This window comes from Oncorhynchus clarkii, chromosome 16, assembly GCF_045791955.1.
Source record: "Oncorhynchus clarkii lewisi isolate Uvic-CL-2024 chromosome 16, UVic_Ocla_1.0, whole genome shotgun sequence".
NCBI classification, from domain to species: Eukaryota; Metazoa; Chordata; class Actinopteri; order Salmoniformes; family Salmonidae; genus Oncorhynchus; species Oncorhynchus clarkii.
The window spans coordinates 18637305-18655319 of NC_092162.1; the positions used below are offsets into that span (position 1 = coordinate 18637305).

The 18015-nt window shown below is 42.4% G+C and overlaps 1 protein-coding gene across 1 annotated transcript in view; it reads left to right on the plus strand.

The window, feature by feature from the left end:
• LOC139368108 (integrin, alpha 3b) overlaps positions 1-18015 on the plus strand; it is a 53538-nt gene that overhangs the window by 31226 nt on the left and 4297 nt on the right. Inside the window, exons 3-25 of the mRNA XM_071106682.1 lie at positions 903-985; positions 1729-1978; positions 2118-2216; positions 2554-2758; positions 3461-3654; positions 4624-4712; positions 5523-5659; positions 5868-5957; positions 6046-6113; positions 8516-8658; positions 9241-9387; positions 9471-9568; positions 10276-10444; positions 10567-10641; positions 10756-10835; positions 10987-11064; positions 11238-11340; positions 11616-11792; positions 16279-16395; positions 16561-16674; positions 16780-16878; positions 17029-17154; positions 17561-17724. Of these exons, the coding sequence (XP_070962783.1) occupies positions 903-985; positions 1729-1978; positions 2118-2216; positions 2554-2758; positions 3461-3654; positions 4624-4712; positions 5523-5659; positions 5868-5957; positions 6046-6113; positions 8516-8658; positions 9241-9387; positions 9471-9568; positions 10276-10444; positions 10567-10641; positions 10756-10835; positions 10987-11064; positions 11238-11340; positions 11616-11792; positions 16279-16395; positions 16561-16674; positions 16780-16878; positions 17029-17154; positions 17561-17671 (2852 nt within the window). The 3' untranslated portion in view covers positions 17672-17724. The remainder of the gene's footprint in view (positions 1-902; positions 986-1728; positions 1979-2117; positions 2217-2553; positions 2759-3460; positions 3655-4623; positions 4713-5522; positions 5660-5867; positions 5958-6045; positions 6114-8515; positions 8659-9240; positions 9388-9470; positions 9569-10275; positions 10445-10566; positions 10642-10755; positions 10836-10986; positions 11065-11237; positions 11341-11615; positions 11793-16278; positions 16396-16560; positions 16675-16779; positions 16879-17028; positions 17155-17560; positions 17725-18015) is intronic.

The window sequence follows — 18015 nt, forward strand, 5'->3', positions numbered from 1 at the left end:
ACTCACCTGAGTGGGGATTCACCCTTGAGTGGAATTTTCTATGTGGAATTTTCAAAATTGCAAAAACAATCCATACAAACTTGCCAAAGCATTTACTGTCAGTTTCTGACACTGCTCTGTATCTAAAATAATACATTTTAAAAAACACTGTAGGATAGCCTGTATTTGATATCAAGGTCTAGCTATCTCATACTTATTCCAGACCAAGGAGAATGTATCCTGCTCCCAAAGGTAGACTATCAAATTAGACAAATTCCCCTGCTTCCCAAACCCTTACCTCTGCCCTGATAGGCTAAGCCCAACCAGCAAGTATTAGCCTCTGTCATCTCTGAAAGACATGCTCCAAGTAGAAACATATTGAATTAGTCTTAATTAAAAGTTACGGTAGACTGACTCACCGAGGAGGCAATTATAGCCTCAGAGGCTGAAAGTAAGAATGATAATGCACTTTTTGATGTTAGTAAGTCTCTGTACATTTTTGGGGTTTACACTTGTTCAGGCTTGATCCACATTGGATGAGACTGCTGCTGTTTTTGTTGCTAGGTGTCTTACTTTCATGATGAACATCCTGTTGTTATATTTTGGGGTTTGTTCAGTTGGAACCTTAAGTTTCAAATAACAGTCAGACATTGCCGTATGTATATGTCTGCTCTGTTGCTACTTTTCATGTAAGTGTAAAAAAAAAGTACATCTGGAAGCTTTATAATCTTTTAATTACATTGAATACACGATTCATTCTTTGTTCATTGAGTCAACCAGTAACTTATTATTGATCACTTCTGATGTGACTATACGGTCATGATAATTAACAGTCGCAGAAGACAACAGTTCACAGTGTTATGTTTCTATTTAAGATAAAGCATTCCCTTTAAAGCAATGAGTGTGATGTGTGTCTCCCACAGCGGACTCGTCTGAGATGGTGGAGGGGATGTGGCTGGGAGTGACTGTGGCCAGCCAGAGAGACCTGCCAGGGGGTCGAGTGCTGGTGAGAGTGGGACAACACCCTCTGGTTCTCTTTCCTCACTGAAAGGGGACCGTCTCCTATCTTGAGATACTAGATGCTTAAAACAAAACATTTCGCACAGATCTGTCTTTGACAGTGACATCAGTTCATGATTTATGCCAAAATTTGAGTTATGGACATCAAGTTTGTTCCTGATAAGCCATGTGTTCCTAGCCATGTGAGGGTAAGATAAGGTCAATTTAAGACCATAGATAAAGCATAGGCTTAGACACTAGATACGATACAATATACGATGCGATATACTTTATTGTCCGTTGTGAAACCTACATACAAATACACTATATACATGCAGTATGAAAAACACTGGTAACTTAGTACATACTGTAGGTCACATATTCAGAGTCTCTGGCCTGCTGTTTGACCATGTATTTGGTTTGCATATGTTCTGTGTCCCAGTGTTCAGCTGCATTGACAGTTCAGGATTCACTACAGTGATATGACCACAATGCAACAGTATGGGAAGAAAAGGTTGTTGTTTGGTAAATAAAGACATAATATTAAATACAAAAAACGATGTTCTAATTGACATATAAAGACAGGAAATTCAAATGAGCAGCCCTACCTACATTTGACATAGGCACTAAGGTTTTACAGCAAACTCATCTTATTACACCTGCTACTGTAAAAAATGTCAAATTTACTCAATTATACCACTACTAGAACAAAAAGTTACTCCTGCGTTGTAATGTCTAATTCGTGTCCAGGCTTGTGGGCATCGCTACGTGAAGGTGGTGTGGGGGGGCGCGGAGGAGCAGCTGCGGATGGTGGGGAAGTGCTACGTCAGGGGCAATGACCTGACCTTCGACCCCAACGACGAGTGGCAGGACCACAGCTACGAGGTGTGCAACCCCAACTTCGACATGGATCTGGAGGGCTTGTGCAACATGGGCATCTCGGGGGGCATGACCGACACGGACGTCTACATCGGCTCTGTGGGCAGCTACGTGTGGCAAGGTGGGCACCAAAAGGAGTTACAGCCGGTCTCATAGACTAGACGTAACATAGTAAACAAGGATTCTTCTGGACGCGTTTCTGGTCATGACTTAAAAGTTCATGTGAAACTGTATTGTTTTCTTTTGTCTTTGTTACCTAGGCAACGTTCATGTAACGTGGAGAGACCCTGAGCCAGGAAACGCGTGGGACTCAAGTGACAAAGACTTTGGGCAACTGAACAGACGATACAGCTACATGGGTATATCAGTGACCTGGCTAGTAGAGCCAATTCTGGATTAACAGGGTAGACTAGGAAGCTTACTGTAAGGGAGTGTCTCTTGCTCTTCCATTTCAAAACACTCTCAAACATAACCACTCCCCCATTCAGAAAGATAAACATCTTTTTGAACGTATGAATTGAAAGAGAACTAGAAAAAGGAACTACCGATGCTATCTAGATGGCGGCGCTCCGTTTAGCATAGTGGCAACTGTATCACAGGAAGTTACCTTTGGCCTTTGTGCAGAAGGGCGATGATTAGCCCTACCTGCCATAAATGGTACTGTAACATTGTTTTAATGTTGTTTTAACACCACAGGTTACTCTGTCAATGAGGACAAGAAGCTGCTGAGTCAAGACTACTTCACGGTAGTGACGGGGTCTCCCAGAGATGAATCCAAGGGCTCAGTGATGCTGGCTAAGAAGGGCAACACAGCGTTGGTGACCAAGTTCATCATCCCAGGAGAACAAGTGGGCTCGTACTTTGGGAACAGCCTAGCTGTCACCGACCTCAACAATGACAAGTATGTCATCACTGTCCATAGGAAATCCCCAGCTTTAGTGCATCTCTCAGTGTGCCATATGCCAAAAGCTTGATTATCTAGAACAAAACAATAGCAAACTCAGAGGCAAAAGAATAGCATATGCTAATCTTTTGAGAATAGTATTGAGAACAGTTTGTTATTCTTTTGATACGGGATTGATTGAGTTTGAATTGTATCACTCAATAAAATGCAAATTTACCGATAGCCCGTCATCTGTAGCGTTTACCTCTACTATTTGGAATACACACTCTACCTGACCAGTGATGCAGAGAATACAGTACTGTAGTGGTTGAATTGGAGAGGTTGTCCTCGTCGTTTCACCACCTCTGATACGGTATCTGACATGACATTATGGCTGAGGCATGTGTGCTCTCAATTTCTCATAATACATTAATAAAACCTTGAGCATTTGTGTTCATGGTCTGTCAGCATGTCCGAGAAAAAGATTATACTGAATAACACATTGTCAAGAAAATATTTTGGCTGTACAAAAGACAAGCCAAAAGATATAAAGCATGTCATAGGTTTTGTTGCCCTCTATAAAAGCCAATTAGAATGAAGAATAAGGTGGGTAAAATGGTTGGTAATCCATATAATGATTATGATCCTATATGCTACAATGATACAGAATGTGTACGGTTGTGTGTTAATATTTGTGTGTTTTCATTTGCACCATCCTAGCTGGAATGACCTGATCGTAGGTGCCCCATTCTACTTTGACCGTCAGAAGGAGGAGGGAGGAGCGGTGTACGTCTTCATGAATGAGAACGGCTCTTTCCAGAAGACACCTAGCATGGTACTGAAGGGTCCTACGGCATCTGGTTTTGGATTCGCCGTGGCAGCCATTGGCGACGTCAACCAAGATGGATTCCAAGGTAGGCCTACCATAACGGGTAACCTTTTGGGCATTGTTCAAATTCCTTAAAAGAGAATAATTCCTTCCTCCTTTACTTGAAGTAATCACTGATTTCACATGATTGGGCAGGTGAACGCAAGGGCTCCACCACGTGGCTTTCACCTGTCCGGTCAATTCTAATCAGTGATTTCTACAAAGAAGGGAGGAGGAAAGATGCACTTTTAAAGAATTTGAACGGTGCGGAACTGTACCGCAATGAGGACGTAGAAGAGGAAGAGGATCATGGTTAACTTCCTATCTGATCCAAGCTCAGACTCTTATTGTTGGACGTGCGTGGTTAAATGTTAGTCTCACCGATATGATAGAGGGAAATAGCATTGGTGTAATCAGACAGGTTAAAATGGGTTTTCTGGGATCTTGGGATGTCTCTAACCCTAACCATAACCCATACCTAACCCTAACCTTAACCCTTACCTAAACCATTTTATATGTAACCTTCAATGGGGTTAGAGTTGGACATCAGAGTTGGACATCCAAAGGATTCCGGATAGCAAGGAATGTCACAAATGGCTCTCCAGGCCATTAAAAACATTTCTACTGTCATCCTGCTGTCACCTAGTGGCGAAATACAGCCAGCACAAGGGCTTACACTGGAACTATAGGCAGAGATCTGTAAATAATGATGAGATGATCATGTCTCCGCCCTAACAATGGGAGTCGTTTTCCAAAAGGCGGAAAGGCAGGCAACAAGCTTAGGTCCAAAATAATCCCTTAGAAACACATTTTGGCGGGAGTAAAACCTCTCGCTTTGCCTCTTCCTCTCTGTTCTCGCTCTGCTCTCTGCCTATCAGAGATGGTATTCTACACACTACTTACTTCATGTATTACATGCATCAAATATGCAGATTAATAATTGTTGAAGCAAACTTAATTGGTCATTTTCAAAATGTATGGTCATGTATTTCCAATGCCTATTTTTCCTCTATAGACTTTGCAGTAGGAGCCCCATTCCATGAGACTGGGAATGTCTACATCTGGATGGGAAGCAAGAAGGGAATCTCTGAGGAGCCTAGTCAGGTACACACTGGCATACTTAGCATCAGGTAGAAGAGGCCTCACATCATCATGGGGCCTCGTGAGCTGGGCAATAAAAAAAAGTACCTGTATATATAATAAATAATTCGCGTTTTTAAACTATTTTTTGGGATACCTGCAGGGGTCCTAAAATTCAAAATCAAATAGCTAAATTATCCTTGGTATGACCATCTTGAAACAATTCCATATAGCTTAGTAGACACCTAGCCTCGGGCCCTTAGACTCTCTAAGAGGATACGATATGCATTTCTTTAGTAAAAACACAGGTGCTGCTGATAATACTGCCCTCATCGTAGAGGCGGAGGACATGTATGTGTAGGCCATGTATCTGATGCGCTCCAGCCAAAATGAGTATGGCATGTCATACTCTTTTTGGCCAGACAGCATCAGATACATGGGCTACATATAGTAAGACAGAGGGGCGCTGTTTCGCTCGCTCCGATGCTTTCTCCAATGAGATAGTTTCAACCATTTGCGAATTGAAGGAAAGTTGGCGGGTGCGCAGTGCACTGTTCGGATTCTGGAAATATTTTGAATGAATGTGCGAAGGTAACCTACTTTTTGAAGTGATTTGTTTGACAATCAGATATAAACAGGTACATTAGACTGGTTTGATTCCTTTTATACATGAATAGTTCATAGTTCATTAATATTCCCCCAGTAATGCACAATACATTATCTGCTATGAAGCCAAAAGGACGGGGAGAACAGAGTTGAATGCAGGGAAATGGGGGAAAGATACTGTATCACAATCTATGTAGTTTTGTAACGTGTTCGTGTTGCCCCCTATAGGTTATTGAGGGGAAGTCAGTGGGTAGTGGTGGGTTCCAGACCTTTGGCTATTCCATCAGTGGAGGTATGGACATGGATGAGAACAGTTACCCTGACCTCCTGGTTGGTTCTCTGGATGACCGCATCGCTCTGCTCAGGTAAGTTGTGGACAATAAATACAGTATGTATTGAATTGAATCAGCTAAAACTGCCATAACAAACTTGGATATATTCATCCAGGATCTGGTTTGTGTCTCACTTTATTTCACCTGTCTCTACAGCACGTCTTCTCTTGATAATAATATCTTTATTGTTGTCCCTGTCTTCTTATTCTTCGAGTAACCTTTTGACATTGTTCATTTCCAGGGCTCGTCCAGTTATCCATCTCTCTAAGAACTTCACCGTGCTGCCAGAGATTGTGGACCCTAACCTTTGTCCCCGTGGAAACAAATCCTGGTGAGAAAGGTTCCTCTCAGATCACGCTGTATGAAGTAAATTCATGTCAACTGTTATTTGACTAATGTCTCTTCTATATCTTCTACAGTGTGACTGTGACAGTGTGTTTCTCCTACACACTCAGCAATGGAAACAAAGATTTCAAGAAAAACATCAGTGAGTTTCATTCCCTTTCTAATACGGACTAATGCACTCGCCTTTATATGTATTTGAACAGCACAGGAGACTGGTGAGGAAATCATGGAAATCATGAGTTTGATGTAGTTGATACCATTCCACCTATTCTGCTCCAGCCATTACCACAAGCCCGTCCTCCCCAATTAAGTTGCCACCAACCTCCTGTGTTGGATAGTGAAGCTAACTTTTTACATTTGGCTCTATACCCCAGCATTTTGGATTTGAGATCAAACGTTTAATATGAGGTGACAGTACAGAATGTAACTTTTTATTTGAGGGTATTTTCATACTGTTTTACTGTTTAAAGATGAAAGCCCTGCCTCCCGGGTGGCGCAGTGGTCCAAGGCACTGCATCGCAGTGGTCCAAGGCACTGCATCGCAGTGCTCGCTGAGCCACCAGAGATTCTGAGTTTGAACCTAGGCTCTGTTGCAGCCGGGAGGTCCATGGGGCAGTGCACATTTGGCCCAGCGTCGTCCGGGTTGGGGAGGGTTTGCTTGGCAGGGATATCCTCGTGCACATTGTGCACTAGCAACTCCTGTGTCGGGTGCAGTGCACGCTGACCATGTTGCCAGGTGTACAGTGTTTCTTCTGACACATTGGTGCGGCTGGCTCCCGGGTTGGATGTGCAGTGCGGCTTGGTTGGGTTGAGTTTCGGAGGACACATGGCTCTTGACCTTCGCCTCTCCTGAGTCCGTACGGGAGTTGCAGCGATTAGACAAGACTGTAACTACTACCAATTTTTTATTTTTTATTAAATCACTTTATGTTTCTAGTCTCCCCATGTGAATAAGTCATGAGTACTTGGACAAATTCACTTACAGTGGAATAAAGTAGCATTTGGTCCCATGACGTCATCACGCTTGTGACTCTACAAACTCTTTGAATGCATTTGTTGTTTGTTTTGGTTGGGTTTTGGTTGGGTTTTGGGTTTTAGTTATAATTTGCCCAATAGTAACTGAATGGTGAATGATGACTGGAGTAACTTTCTTTCTAAGTGGTGAGATAAGATGTTTCTGAACTATTAAAATTGAAACTGCGGCCTCCCGAGTGGCGCAGTGGTCTAAGGCACTGCATCGCAGTTGCTAGCTGTGCCACTAGAGATCCCGGTTTGAGTCCAGGCTCTGTCGCAGCCGGCCGCGACTGGAAGACCAATGGGGCGGTACACAATTCGTCCGGGTTAGGGGAGGGTTTGGCCGACAGGGATGTCCTTGTCCAATTGTGCTCTAGAGACTCCTGTGGCAGGCCGGGCGCATGCATGCTGACATGGTCACCAGGTGTTTCCTCTGAAACATTGTTGTGGCTGGCTTCTGGGTTAAGTGAGCAGTGTGGCTTGGTTGGGTTGTGTTTCAGAGGCTGCATGGCTCTCAACCTTTTTCCCTCTGGAGTCCGTACGGGAGTTGCAGTGATGAGACAAAGACTGTAACTAAAAAAGAAAAAGGGTTAAACATTTGAAACTGGTAATGCCATGATTTAAAAAAAAGTTCTTAATAAATAATGATTAGTCAGAGGCTTCAATAAAACATGACCAACAAAGGGGAGGTTAGCATTTTGGGGTACGATCTAACTTTCTCACATATCATTATTCACGATTCATTTAGGGTTATCCATAATCATGGTAGCATTCACATGAATGTAGAAATGTTCAGAACCTTCCACTAGTGTGGCGCTGTGGTCCTGTGGTAACACTCCTAGCTCCATGCAGATATGTGACTCCCAGCTGGAGGCCAGAGTTCAATCCCAGTGTGCTGCCTCCCAACTTCATCTCCCACTGTTTCTACTCTGTCTGTCAATAAAGTATCAAAAAAATCTTCTGTTCTTACTTAAAATGGCACAAGACAGTATTCACCATTGTGTTCCTACTGTGCGAAAAACAAGCTGCAAATGTATCCAACAGGTTTGTGCAGTCACAAGCATGATGTATTCATTGCATGCAAGCAATATGGGACCCAATAATAAGCTTTTGAATACATTATAAGTGAATTTAACCTAGCGGTTAAGAACGTTGGTTCAGTAACTGAAAGGTTGCTTGTTTGAATCCCCGAGCCGGGTAGGTGAAAAGTCTGTCGATGTGCCCTTGAGCAAGGCACTTAACCCTAGTTGCTCTGGATAAGAGTGTCTGCTAAAATATACAAATGTACTTAGGACTTCTTTAAATGGGGAGGACTTGAAACCTGAAGTGCTTTCATTTCTAAACTGTAAAACAGATACACTTTATGTATGAAAATACCCTCAACTAAAAGCTGACATGCTATAATGTCCCCTAATATGAAACTGGAGTATAGAAAAAAAGCTTCACTGTCTAAATACATACAGTATGGAGGGGGATGTACTGTATGTATGGCTGTACATCTAACTACTTTTGTTTTTCCTCCCTTTGCAGTGGTGAAGTACACAGTGGAAGCCGACATGCATCGCCGGAGCCCTCGAGTTCTCTTCCTTGTCAATAAGCTTGCCACCTACACAGGCCTCCTTACCATGCCATCTCCCAAGACCGAGTGTCAGGTGCTGGAGCTCAGACTAGAGGTAAATACTGCACGCACGCGCACACACACACACACACACACACATACTGTGCATTTGCAAAGTATTCAGACCCCTTGACTTTTTACACATGTTGTTACGTTACAGTCTTGTTCTAAAATGTATTACATATTTTTTTCCCCCATCAATCTACACACAATACCCCATAATGACAAAGAGAGAATTTTATCAGATTTACTTATTTACGTAATTATTCAGACCCTTTGCTATGTGACTCGAAATTGAACTCAGGTGCATCCTGTTTCCTTTGATAATCCTTGAGATGTTTCTACAACTTGATTGGAGTCCACCTGTGGTACATTCAATTGAATTGACATGATTTGGGAAGGCACACACCTGTCTACGTAAGGTCCCACAGTTAACCGTATCATGTCAGAGCAAAAACCAAGCCCTGAGGTCGAAGGAATTGTCTGTAGAGCTACGAGACAGGATTGTGTCGAGGCACAGATCTGGGAAAGGGCACCAAAACGGAATACTCTCCGAGTGCACTGTATATGACTGCTCACACAGGCACACACACACACATATGACCACACACACACTCATCTATATCATCATCTCCAGGATCCTGTGAGGGACAAACTGGAGCCGGTGGTTTTCTCCCTCAACGTGTCCCTGGATGAGCAGAAACCCAAAGTTAGAAAGGCCCTGCAGAACCTGGACTCCTACCCTGTACTGAGCCACAAACAGAAAGTGACTGAGAGGAAAGAGGTATGTTACGGACTTAGGAATAATTCCATCGAGTATGTATGTAGTGATGAGTACGTTTTGGAACTCTTTCTCCTCCTTTGCAGATCAACTTCCAGAAGGAGTGTGGCTCAGACAACAGGTGCACCAGTAACCTGCAGCTAACAGCAGCGTTTGCGAACGAGTTACTGAAGCCTTACCCCAGGTATGTGGAAAACACAGAGGAAGATATGTAAAACACGGGGTATCAGTCTGAATAGGTTGAAAATTAAGTTTACTCTAATAACTGTAAGTTGGAATTGAATTAATCGAGACTTGATCAAGCCCCAATCATGTAGAATAGTTGGTGACAATTTCTTTGCATAGTCCACTCTACAGACTATCTATTAACCCTAACCTTAACCATTATCCTAACTCTAACCTAAACCCTACCCGTATTCTAAAACTTACCCGAAAAACCCTAACCTAACTTCAGGAAGCAGTTGCTTATCAACAGATAGTCAGTTGCTCATCAACAGATAGTTTGTTGATAGTATGACAATCCGTAGAGCATCTACAGATGGACTATCCAAATATAGTGTGACCCCGGTAGACCTCCCAAAAAAAACGGCGGGGACCACAGTGCTTCAGATTCAACACGATCTCTCTCTGGTGCAGTATTGTGTATAAGGCCCCTAATAATTTAAGGGACCGAGTAGCGCAGGTGTCACTGCAGACCCGGGTTCGATCCCGGGCTGTATCACAACGGCCGTGATCGGGAGCCCCTATAGGGCGGCACACAATTGGCCCAGTATCGGCCAGGGTTAGGCCGTCATTGTAAATAAGAATTTGTTCTTAACTGACTTGCCTAGTAAAATAAAGGCTAAATAAATCATGCATGAACTGTGATGCTTGCTCTCTGTTTGTACGCAGTCAGGGGAAACGCCAATTGCTGCAGTACAGCAGTAATGTGAAAAAGGTGGTGCTACTTGTGGAGATAACGAACGTGCCAGGCCCTGGGAAGGTAGCTGAGGACGCCCACCAGGCCATGCTCAACATCTCCACCCCCTCCACGCTCCGTTACTCTGGCGTGCGCTCCCATGTAAGTCCACCGGAGGGTGACAGAGGGTTAGGGGGAATTCTGGCTGTTGACTTGAATTGCTCCTTTAACTGCAGTACGTCCTGTACATGCAGATAGTAGTACCATACCTATATTATGTGCAGGATACTGGTGTAGAATGCCGTGCTGGAGAGACTGTTATGTGTGAGCTGGGGAATCCACTGAGGAGCAATGAGAAGGTAAGGCCACGGTGTTGTTATTCCACGTATAATTTATACCGTGCATTCATTTGAACCTATTGGAATATTGATTGGCAGTAGTTCAAATATTATGACCATCCCGGGGTTTCGCAGGTCTCTCTGCAGCTCATCTTTGAAACAACAGGGATCAACCTCCAAACCAGGGAGATTGAGTCTCAGTTGCTGTTGTCCACGTAAGTAACAGGAGGCATTTGTCATCGCTCTATATCGTGAACTCATTATCAGATCGGCAACAGTCAGTCTTTATGTCCAAGGTTGAAATATGAATAGGGTTAAGTGGGTAAGCTCGCTGAATAAACACTTGTGTCGGTGTTGTTTCCCCAGGTTGAGTGAGCAGAATGACCTGTACCCGGTGTCTGTGGTTCTGTTGATTGAGACCTCCATCCAGACCTCCTTCTCCATGTAAGTGGAACTTTAAACACATGTTTGATGTTGTCCTGATGCCATGCTGTGTGGCTGGATTCATTCAAAATGGATAAGGAGGTATAACACTGTAGCCAACTAACTTCTGTTGATCCCCTCCCTTATCCTTCTTCTTCTCTCTTCTTCTTCCCCTTCTCTCCCTCTCTAAACAGAGAGAATCCCCTGGTCCAGACCTACTTCAGCGGGGAGGTGATGGGAGAATCAGCTATGAACACGACCAGTGACGTGGGCAGTCTTGTGGAATACACCTTCAAGGTGAGACACCGACACTTAGCTAACGTCAGCCATGTTGTGGGCTAGTGAGTCATGTTTCCCTTACATTCTGACCTGTACTTGTAGGCGTAACAGTATTGTGAGGTAAAATGTGGATGGAAAGACTTTGCCAATTCTTTATGTAGAACAGACATGCTTTGCTGTCACAGAATGAGGAATCCTGTCAGCTTTGTATACATTGTATTTCTATATCGATATCTGTCCTGTTGCCCTGTGTCTGTCCTGTGGTGACTTTGATACCACCCTGCTACCACCAGGTGTCAGTGGAGGGAGAGCCTCTGGGGGCGCTGGGGATCCTGGCCGTAGAGTTTGAGTGGCCCTTCGAGGTGACCAGTGGGAAGTGGCTTCTCTACCTGACTGAGATCGTCACCAAGGGGACAACTGAGACCCACTGTGTCCCTCCAGGGGACATCGTCAATCTTCTCAACCTCACAGTGAGTTACCAGAGTCTTTCTGAGGCTCTATACAGGCCACCGAATTATATTGTATCTTTATGGCCAACTGGGACCAGTGTGTTATAAAAATAAGATTAACGTAGGACTCCTCAATCTCTGTTTACACCCACAGTTAATCAGAAATATTTGCAATATAGAGTACTGTTTGGAACAAAACACCCAATTAAACCAGACTTTAATCTGACTCACAAGTCTAAAAGAGGCTAAATATTCATTATGGCCTAGATTCAATCAGTTCAACCATTAACCAGTGATAGCCGACACCCGCATAGCTGATATTTTGCCGGTGACGGAGGTGTAACTATGTTGGAGCTGTCAAATCGGTGAGCAGCTAACAACAAAGGTTTCTACAACTTTAGAGAACGTTCCCATAATAGTCTCATTAGGTCATGAACTAACGTTTTCATGAGAACCTTTCCATGATGTGCATGGAATGTCTCCAAGAGACCATTGCCTTAATGTCACATGGAAGTTACCCAGAACGTGGTTACCATGTTCACAGAACATAAGTTATTCATGTTATAGACAAGTTTAATTGTGTGTCCAGTTTTCGGTGGGTTAGGAGAATATTCAATCAACGTCCCACCAAACATACACAGAACATGGTTGCCATGTTCCCAGAATACAAGATATTAATGTTCTAGACACGTTTCATGGGAGCGTTGCAAGAACATTCATGTTTCCCCCCAAAATGTCATTACACATCACATCTTGTTACTGTTGTTGAGCCAATCAGATCACAATTGCCTAGGGAGGAGGGGCTATGGTTTCTTCTGGTCAGGGCCTAACTATACTGGCCCAATAAGCACATTCCCTATAGATATTGTCACGCTGTATAATGATGGGAGACAGGCACAGGAATACGTAATAGTTTTTATTTATTTCTCTAACCCAAAATAAAGTACGTCATGAAAATGACGGGGACAAAGCCCAACAACAAACACGCGTGTGTGTGTGTGTATATAACACAAGGATGTAACAAAAACAAACATGTATTTATATAACACAGGGATGTAACAAAAACAAACATGTATTTATATAACACAGGGATGTAACAAAAACAAACATGTATTTATATAACACAGGGATGTAACAAAAACAAACATGTATTTATATAACACAGGGATGTAACAAAAACAAACATGTATTTATATAACACAGGGATGTAACAAAAACAAACATGTATTTATATAACACAGGGATGTAACCAAAACAAACATGTATTTATATAACACAGTGATGTAACAAAAACAAACATGTATTTATATAACACAGTGATGTAACAAAAACAAACATGTATTTATATAACACAGGGATGTAACCAAAACAAACATGTATTTATATAACACAGGGATGTAACAAAAACAAACATGTATTTATATAACACAGGGATGTAACAAAAACAAACATGTATTTATATAACACAGTGATGTAACAAAAACAAGCATGTATTTATATAACACAGTGATGTAACAAAAACAAACATGTATTTATATAACACAGGGATGTAACAAAAACAAACATGTATTTATATAACACAGTGATGTAACAAAAACAAACATGTATTTATATAACACAGGGATGTAACAAAAACAAACATGTATTTATATAACACAGGGATGTAACAAAAACAAGCATGTATTTATATAACACAGGGTTGTAACAAAAACAAGCATGTATTTATATAACACAGGGTTGTAACAAAAACAAACATGTATTTATATAACACAGTGATGTAACAAAAACAAACATGTATTTATATAACACAGTGATGTAACAAAAACAAACATGTATTTATATAACACAGGGATGTAACAAAAACAAACATGTATTTATATAACACAGGGATGTAACAAAAACAAGCATGTATTTATATAACACAGGGTTGTAACAAAAACAAGCATGTATTTATATAACACAGTGATGTAACAAAAACAAACATGTATTTATATAACACAGGGATGTAACAAAAACACACGAGCGAGGTGTAAACCTCTAAATAATACAGGGGACGAGACCCATAAAAACAAGTGCACAATAACCGATACAACAGAGCAGCTAGCACTGCAATGCAGTGCCTTAGACCACTGCCTTAGACCACTGCACCACTTGGGAGGTCACAGAGTTTGCATTTGACTTAAACGTTGTTCTCTTTCACCTTGATTAACTCAAAATAATGTGAGCATTTCAACAAGGAAAAGGCTAAGCGGGGTAAGAACACAGCTGCCATCTTTCTTTGATTTTCAGCTTTACGGTAGCCTATTGGAAACGTGTTAGCCTACAACATGAATTCTGTTAGTATGAGACAAAGCTTTAAAAATATATATAACACGCCGGTAGAGATATGTTTACTTGAAAAGGTAACTGTAATAACAATACAGTATTTGAAGACATGAACTCGTTATATCACTCCTACAAATAAAAGTAATACAACTGTAAGTAATATGTTACCCCAAACATTGGTCTCAAGCGATTCTGTTGCAATTTGTCCATTTCTTTCCACATTAAAACTTGGAGATGGAACTCTGTGTTGTGTATTGTTTTTGGTACAACTGGCAGACATGATACTGTACTGTAAATATACACATTTCTGACAACATGGCAACCATGTTCTAGGAATGTTTCTATCAGAAGCAACACTACCGCCTGAGCCACCTTACAGCAACCAATTAGGGGTGTTGCAGATCGAAATCCAGTGATGGGAGTCTTTATCAGAGACGTATGTTGTTCTACACAGTGTATAATATATATGTTGTGTGGATTTAACAAATACGGTCTAGAGTTCTACCAGTTCCCATCTTTCAATGAGAAACTCTTTTAAATTAGATCAGATAGTTGTGTTGTAACTGTTGCCAAATGAATACGTGAACATCTATTGCTCAGGAAGATAGAGTTGTCTGACACCACTAGCGGGTCTAGAATCCAGGCCACCATCAATGACGAACAACCAAGTCACTGTCCCAATAAGGGATATCTCTAGAGCATGTGCTTATATGGCCAGGATAGTTAGGGCCTGTCCAGAAGAAACCCAAAGCCCTCCTCCGTAAGCAAAAGGGCGAATGCACTTTGACGTAAATCTCAGCTCTGTTAAAAGTACACTGAAGAAAAAAGTTTATTGATCACAGGCGTTAAAACAGGTTAATATGCCCCACCAACATTAGACAACGAAGCAGAAAATGCTGACATTGTTGAAGTAAGTCAATCAAATCAACGATAAGAGAACAGTCAAATGAATTGATTACTGAAACACATGGTGGCGTAACAGGAAGACGTGAACCAAGAGGTTGTGAGTACAAATCCCAGGTGAGGACATGTTGAATAATAATTACTGTGTAAATGAACATGCACAATGTAATCGTGTGTGTGTGTGTGTGTGTGTGTGTGTGTGTGTGTGTGTGTGTGTGTGTGTGTGTGTGTGTGTGTGTGTGTGTGTGTGTGTGTGTGTGTGTGTGTGTGTGTGTGTGTGTGTGTGTGTGTGTGTGTGTCCCTAACCTTGCCAACAGACACAAATAACTGTGATTGGCTCTGTTTTAACAGTAGCAAGGTGTGATGTAATCACGTTCTAGATAAGTTCTGTGTGACATTAAGGGAATGTTCCCCTAACTTTAACACACACACACACAAAAAACCATGGTAAAAAAAGGTTCTCAGAAGGTCTGACATAAATGGGATGTTCCACCTAACTAACAGAACTGGACACTCAAACATCAAGAGAACATTACGGGGTAACGTAACAAACATGTTCTCACTCCCTAAAATTGTTAGCTGGGTCTTGATCATTGTCACGAAGCCACACCCGTCCCACTTGCGTTAAAAGTTCAGAACAAGAAAGTGTAGGCTATAAGGAAATAATGAGGTTAAAGTTGTCATAAACAAAATGATGAGCGTTTCTATCATCCTAATGGAGGTGTAGATTACATCTCACATTCCGGTGTTCCTACTTCTAAACAAGGCTGCGTCGGGTTCGACTCCGAAGCAGCCAATGTCTGCTTTCGGTATAATGCCAGGAGACGCTTTTGGATTTGACCTCCGACACCACCAAAACAATCGCTAAGCAGATGTCGGGCAAAGCAGATCTGATTGAATCGAGCCCATCCGCACCGCGGACGTTCAGCTTTACACCATGATTGACATTTAAAGGCAATGTTCCCGCTTTAGCGGAGACTGCATTCACGGTAATCGCTGCGTATGTCTGCTCAATCGGAAATGACCTATACATTTCTGTCTTGGAATCTGTAACGCTTCAGCAATACAGATTGAATAGAGCCCTATGTCTGCACAAAGATAGACTGAAAAGGTGAATGATATTTTGAGAAGTTGGCAGGAGTTGTCTTTATTTCCATTCCAGTAATTACTGTTGTAACGTGACTTAATGTGCCTCTTTGTCTGTCGCCTCCCCTTCTTTGTATATTCCTCTTCTACCTTTTCTCTCTTTCTCCTCTCCTGTCTGTCTCTCTCTGCCCAGTTGTCCAAGAACAGGAGCAAACGTCCCAAGCGAGCGGTGGAGGGCGAACACCCTCGCATCATCGAGCCACAGGCTGTCCTTACCGTGCTGACTCCTCGTAAAGAGACCTACCTACTGGTGAGGACAGGCCATTAGACAATTGAATTATGTCCATGATCTACCAATTCTGATGCTGTGATCATAAAAGCTCATCCAGACACTTACTGTAATTTAAGGGCTCTAGAAGCACCATTGATGAGTCTAGTGTCCGGTCCTAATTCTGGGCATGTTTTTGTTGTGAAGGATTGTTCAAAGTGGACAGCCCGCTGTGTGACGTTCACCTGTCCCTTGATCAACATGTCTACCTCTGCCAAGATCATTGTGAGGTCACGGGTGTGGAACAGCACTATGCTAGAGGTGAGAGGTCAGATGATACAGCAAGACTCTTTGACCAAAAGGGTCAAATTGCCAAATCCGAGTAGGGTCATGACCATACCTTTTTGGGTTGTGTGTGTTTGGCAGGACTATAAAAATGCTTTGAGGATTAAGGTTAGAGGTCAGGCCACACTGAAACTTGTGACGGACAACCCCACCATCAAGATGGAAAATGAGACCAGAGAGGTTAGTGTCATAACGATGATGATGATGATGATGTAGACAAATGGTATTCTTAGAATGGTATGGATGATATGTATATTGATTGTGATATTCCTCTTTTTCATTATTTCTCTCTTTCTTTCTCTCTCTCTTTCTTTCTTTTCCATCCTCCAGTTCATAGTGGACATTGACCCAGTCCTTGGGGTGGAAACACCTTACGAGGTTCCCCTGTGGATCATCATCGTTGCCGTGGTAGCAGGAATCCTGCTGTTAGGAGTCATCAGCATCATACTATGGAAGGTGAGAACCCTAATGACTTTCTGATTGATAACTATAACTATACTTTTTGTGGGTATCATGTTTGAATGTAAACCTGTTATGACATGTCTGTTGTACACTGCTTGCTTGCAATAGTATCCCATTTACTCCAATGCACCAGTAAAATAAATTATTCTATGTTGCCTACATTTGTGACTGCCTTTTTATATTGACTGTGTTTGTATCAGGTATGTTATACTGTACCTATCAGTAATACTCCATTAAACTCAACTGCGCTAGTTTTAGCATGCTACTGCTAGTGACTAGCCTACAGTATGTACAAGTGCTGCCCCATTAAACCCAATAGCACTAGCTCGCTACCGCTAGCTACTGTAGTCGTTAGCTTCTCCATGTAGCTCCAGTCTAACTGTACCGCGTGGTCCCCCAGTGTGGCTTCTTCAGGAGGGCCAGCAGGAGGGAGATGTACGAGGCCAAAGGCCAGAAGGCTGAGATGAAGAGCCAGCCCTCAGAGACGGAGAGGCTGACTGAGGACTACTGAGACAGGAGAGGCCCCCAATGAGGGGCCATGCTACACTCCACTAGGGCGCCTGGGTAATGCAGTCCTCCGGCCTCCGCCGCGGGCAGCGTATAGCACACTAGATGTAACGCCTTGTAGATTGTGGGATGAATTTGGTTGTTGGCTAGTAATGTGTCGAAGGGGAATTTGGATTTATTCCATACTAACTCTTCTTCATTGTCAATTCTAACTAGCGTTTGTGTCTCCCTTCTTTTTCAGGCTGTACCTAATATTTTCTACTTGTCTTTTCTACCATATTTACTAAGTATCTATTCTGCAGCATCTCTCACTCTCCTGATGAATGACTACTCTCTTTCCTCTTCAAT